Consider the following 5,665-nt stretch of genomic DNA (forward strand, 5'->3'; position numbering starts at 1 on the left):
AGTTCATTTTCTTCGAGTCTTCGGGTTTGAGTCCTTCGTTCTTTTGTCACGTGACCGCTGGTATCTCGCATCAAATACAATATTAGATTCGTATTATTGACTGCGTCTGAATGTATATTGTTTTATATTTAGGAATTAAAATACAAAATATGTGAAATAAACATTATCTGAAAAATAAAAGTTCCATCTTATTATTGTCCCTGTCCGTTTCTTTAAATGTTTCTTGTGCATCTGTGGTGTGTTTTATTATAGCATTATACATTAATTAACTACTATTATATTATACATTAACTACGTGCTTGTTTGTAAAAAGGTTGTGAATTAGTAGGCTATTCAATACGGTGACACGTCACGTGACAAAAGAACGAAGGACTCAAACCCGAAGACTCAGAAGATGAACTAATCATTACTCTTTCCGGTACTGACAGCATAGCCTCTATGGGACTGACAGGAAGAACGAAAGACTCGGACCCGTCCCGAACCCGAACTCGAGAGAGATGAACTAATCATTTCCAGTACAGATTCAGAAACCATATGTTGCTCAATGCGCATGCGCGATCAACACAAAATGAACGAATCACTCTCTGAGACAACTCGGTAGTCCCGAGTCATATTAAAGATTCGTTCAAAATGAACGAATCGTTCATGAACGACACATCACTAGTTCCTTGGCCGTGTTCCCGGCCCATCTGCAGCCCGGGCTTGCGGATTACTGTTTGTTAATGTTTCAATCAGCTGTGTGCCGAGGAATGTGGAGCGATTTAACCTGAACTTCCCCAGGTGTGCGGCGGCGCCGCTCAGTCTGCGCCCTCCCCTGCCCTTGGCACAAAGCGATCACACAAACACAATCACACACACCGGCCGATCCGAGCAGAGGCCTGCAGCTGCGAGCATCACACCGCAGGGAAATGAGAAAAACATTGCACCAGGGAGACGGAATAAATCTTATAACGAACTGCCTTCTTCTCGGAAAACACTTAACCCTTCCGCTACCCGTGCTTAAATACTGGGATGCGTAAAAAGAAGCGGAATTACAAACTTTAAAAAAAGTTTGACAATATCACTATAGCTAAAAATAACTTGAATAATGAATGAAGCAATCCTTAACCAATTAAAATGCTTTATTAATTAGCATATACATTTAAATAATTCCAATTTCATTTTTCAATGGAAAGATTATAATATCTCCTCTTGTAAACTATTGGCCTATTTTCTATTTATTTTGCCTTTTGTTGATGTCATATTTATCAGATATATGGCCTATATCTTATATAGCTGTATTTGCAAACTGAAGTTGTCTGTTTTTCATTTAAATTTTCAAACAGATGAAGCCACTAAAATGTAGCTAATGGCTGTTTTTATGTTTCATTTACTCACTAAATCACAGTTAAAATCTGCAGTGATAAGTTCACTTTCAGTTTAGCTACTGACAAAGTAATTCAAGTTGAAATTGAGAACTCAATTTAATTGTAATGACCTAAATTGTGTAACAATGATGTCGTAACATGAAGAAAACACGTTACAGCAAAATGTTTAATGTGTTAACAGGCTAAATGACCTTTAACCTTGTGAAACCAACTCATTTTAAATGGCAGTAAAACTGACCAAACTAAGCTATTAAAAAAAAGGGAACTCAATTCAGTCCAACTGTCATTCATTCCCACAAACAAAAGAGATCAAACAAGTCCAAAATATGTCTCATTTTCTTGTTTTAATAATAAAAAAACAATATACATTGTAAAAAACACAATAAAGCATTCACATCATATGTCATTGTAATATACAATACATTCTTTCGCTCAGTAATCTGAGAAAACATTTACAGCAAAATAGAAGATTTTCTAAAGACTTAAGAAAACATTGGAGAAACTTTGACCGAGAGGGAAATGCATGAACTATAAGTGAATAATCGCCATGGATTCCACAGCTTTAACACACACAATCGGTGTGTTTGGGAAGATCTCAGAGAGCACGTCACAATTCTCAATGTCCACGGGGTTTTGTGGCTCTCTACTGAAAGTTGTTTTCCTCTACAACAGGAGAATGAGTCTCTCCCTACACAGTTCAAGGCGTCACGGCGGTTCTGGTCCATCATCATCATGATCATCATCGTCACCTCAGCGCACCTTGTTCGATCCACGCGATGCTTCGATCAGTTGATGTGAAACCGAGAGCATTAGCTTTAACGGCACATGATTCTGTCGTCTGAACAGCCGTTCTGCAAGACAAGAAGGGAAACATCATGAGTCGAGTCATTTACACAGACATTCTTCTTATGAATGGATCATTTAGTTGAGCATCATAAAGTATCATATATAGCAGCTAGCCTGTTTACCTCGACGGAGATGCTGGCCAGTTCCGCGTTGAGCGTCGTGAGGGGAGTGCGGGGAGCGGAGCTCTGGTTCTTCTTGCTGTCCAGCTCGACCTGCAAGTCCCAGATGTAATCAATAACGTGCTGCAGGATCTCCACCTTGCTGGCTTTCTTGTTGGTCGGCAGCGTGGGCACCAGCTCTTTCAGTTTGCTGTAGCAGCTGTTCATGTCCTGCAGAAACATGGTCATTTGCTCGTCCAGCAGCGGGATCTTGCATTTGGTGATAGCCAGGCTCTGGTCGGAGAGGCAGCGGACAACATCTTCGCCGCTATTCAGCGCGCAGGTAGGTCCCACAACTTTCATTTTGGCTATAAAAGTTGACGATTAAGTCAAAGAGATTGAGTTGAAGCGATGTGCTCGTACTCCTTTAGGGTCTTGAATCGTCGAGAGTGCGATGACAGTTCACCACATGCTAACAGTGTCGAGTTGTTCGTTATTTAAAGGATTGTGGGCGTCACCAAACACTCGTGTTTTCAGGCCTGGGCCAATAGGATTTCACCGGAGTCGCGAGCGGAGCCAATCACGGCGCGGCTCTGTTATCGCAGATACAATATGCTTGGGGGATGGTGTTACAAATGGAAACAAATGTGTGTCTTCTGCGGATGATCTGTGGATATCCAGCTGTCCGTACTCTCCACAGGTGAAGCAGACACAGATCAAGCGGAGGGTGGGGGTGCTCGAGGATCATCAGGCAACAGTTATTACTTTCCAATGAAACAAGCTTTCTTCGTATGTGGGCTGCGTCAAGAAACAAAGCACACTGTAAAATGTTTCATCAGCATCTTTGTTTCCATCCATTTAACTTGCCACAATCATCTCTGTCATTATACTGCACGAAATGTGAACCCTGAACACATGTACATGTTCATAATGCAAACATATTGTTTCAAACGTATTTTTAAGTAGGCTACACACACAAAATCGTTTTATAGAAATATTATGATTTTTATAATAAAAGGTTTTCCTTTTTAAATCAATGACATTTACACATAGTCATAAGTGTCTAAAGTAATAATCTCTGTTTTCTCGTCACATAACAACAAAATGGCTTCATGCATTTTGGTTTTGCCACACTGATTTTGATTTGGTTGACAACGTTTTTTAAACGGGCTATTAAAAGTAGGCTATTTAAAAACAAAACTGCCTTTTTAAAGGAATAGGCCTATGCCAAACTACTCATGCTAACATGTTGCTTTTCAAGAATTTCAGACTGTTAAATGGGAGCAGCAGTGAAACCAAACTTTCAATTGTTTTTTTTTAACAGTGCATTTTTAACCCATAAAAGTTATACATTAATAAAATCGTTGCTTAATATCAAATAGACTGGGCTTATTTGTTTTGTGGTTTGAATAAAATCTGATAAAATCGTGATTTAACAGGACATGATATGGATTCAGTGTTTTAATACATAAGACATTTATTGTGAACTGTTGCTAGAGGTTGACATGCTTAATGTTATTGATATTATACCTTTACATTTTCGTCAGCCTTGCATTCAGTAGCATATAAAGTATTTTGTATTGTATATAAACTATTCATAGTCCATTATCCTACAGTAAGTGCAGATAGATTGTAGATAGTGGCGAGGTTTATCCTATTGTGCAACCGAGTCTCGCCACAATCAAATTTTTATTCAAAAATGTCCTCTATCTGTTCAATGATTGTCTCATTGTCTTTCTTCGAATGTGTTTCCTCGCGCAAACTTCCAAATTCCTTCATATGTGCGCGTCGCCTTGAGCGCGAGCGCGCGCACTCACATAACTTTGCATTGCTGTGCTCTGATTCTTCCCCCAGATTGTCCAAACAAACCGAAGCAGACTGCCGGGCGCCAGCGCCGTGACGTCACCCATTCATTCGAGCCTTGACGCCTGTCAGCCTGGCGCCGAGCGGGCGGTCTCTATAGCAACAACAAACAACAGGCTAGCATCCCTCCACTCTCCCCCATTCACCTGCGCGCTGCGGAATCCTGAGAACAAACTGGTCAGCGCTCATTTATCACTTAAAACCTCTGATGCGATTACCGCTCCGCGCGCACCTGCAAACTGCCATTGTCGTCCCGCGAAAGACTCTTGTAAAGACACAAAAAGTGAGAGACAAAGTGAAAAATAGCCTATTGAGCCAGAGGGTTGGTTTTTTTTAGATTCCTGGGAACCTTTTATTTTGTTGTAATTTAAAAAAAGTTAGGCTAACGTTAATTGTTTATTTTCGTCCGGATATTTTTAAAAGTTAGGCTATTTCAAAATACATTAGCGTTTAATATGAACTTTTTAAGGGTCATGTTTTAAAAATAAAAAGGAATTTTTTAAATTTTATATCGTTTATATATATATATATATATATATATATATAGCCTATATATAAAGCAAATATGCATTTTTAATAATGTGGGGAAAAAAAGTTTGTCCACTAAATAAAAACTAAAGATGAAAATTATGAAACAGATAGACTTATTTGCGATTTAAATGCACTATTTTTTATAGTAAAAAATACTTATTTTTTATTCGTTTTTAAAACAAAACCTAAAAACACAACGTGCATGAATGTGTGCACGTTATTTTTTACCGATGGCTCGTGCACATAGCTGCTCATCATGCAGGAGTTAGAGGGACTGGAGCGTTTCTGGCTCAGTCACAGCTGAGCGGGGTTGAGGGGAGGTGGAGGAGGAGCTGAACAATGGGAGTGCAGTATCGGGACTGTGAGAGAGAATCTCGGCTGGAGCCGACGAGTCTGGAGCGCCCCTCCACTCGCTCATCCCGCTTTTGTTCAGCTGCGCAAGCTATCAGCACTTCCTACCGACTCCAACAATAAGCCCTCACAGCTGGGCTCTCCAAAGCCTGTTTACTGCACATCAAGGCAAAGAGAGGCAAAGAGTGTAACATCCCCCTTACACACACTCACACACCCTTATGAACTCTTGGTAAAATATAAAACATATTCCTAGAAGTGGAGAAAGGAAGTTAAAAGAAAAAAGTTATGCTTTATTGTTCGACGACCTCATATGCTGGACACTGGACAGCGATCACTCCTTTTTATTTGTTCAGTAAAACATATATAATCTGCATCATGTGTGCCTCGAAGACAGAATTAATTCACTCTAGTATTAATATATATTATTCTGTAAAAATATATATATATATATAAAAAAAAGTTGCTGCCTTAAATTTTTAAGTACAATCAACTTGGATGTTTAAGTCATATCAATTTAAATACATTAAACTGTTTAAAAAAATGAGTTGACTTAAAAAATTAGTTGTTATTGATCATATTTGTTTACAGTGTACATATAGGCTATTT

At 39.1% G+C, this 5,665-nt stretch overlaps 1 protein-coding gene across 1 annotated transcript; it reads right to left on the reverse strand.

The window, feature by feature from the left end:
* Nucleotides 1-1,692: 1,692 nt before the first annotated feature.
* id1 (inhibitor of DNA binding 1, HLH protein) lies at nucleotides 1,693-2,798 on the reverse strand. Its single transcript, XM_056240795.1, has 2 exons — nucleotides 2,336-2,798; nucleotides 1,693-2,218 (listed from the first exon to the last, which is right to left on the reverse strand). The coding sequence occupies exons 1-2, from the start codon at nucleotides 2,672-2,674 to the stop codon at nucleotides 2,183-2,185; spliced, it is 375 nt and encodes a 124-aa protein (XP_056096770.1). The 5' UTR covers nucleotides 2,675-2,798; the 3' UTR covers nucleotides 1,693-2,182.
* Nucleotides 2,799-5,665: the final 2,867 nt, after the last annotated feature.

This window comes from Rhinichthys klamathensis, unplaced genomic scaffold, assembly GCF_029890125.1.
Source record: "Rhinichthys klamathensis goyatoka isolate OS25496 unplaced genomic scaffold, OSU_Roscu_1.1 h1tg000613l_1, whole genome shotgun sequence".
Lineage (NCBI taxonomy): Eukaryota > Metazoa > Chordata > Actinopteri > Cypriniformes > Leuciscidae > Rhinichthys > Rhinichthys klamathensis.

Bases quoted from the DNA above. Each gene is read 5' to 3' on its own strand.
- id1 (XM_056240795.1), bottom strand. From the start codon at position 2,674: ATGAAAGTTGTGGGACCTACCTGCGCGCTGAATAGCGGCGAAGATGTT. The intron at 2,219-2,335 runs GTAAACAGGCTA...CTTGTCTTGCAG, and splicing joins TGGCCAGCATCTCCGTCGAG to AACGGCTGTTCAGACGACAG.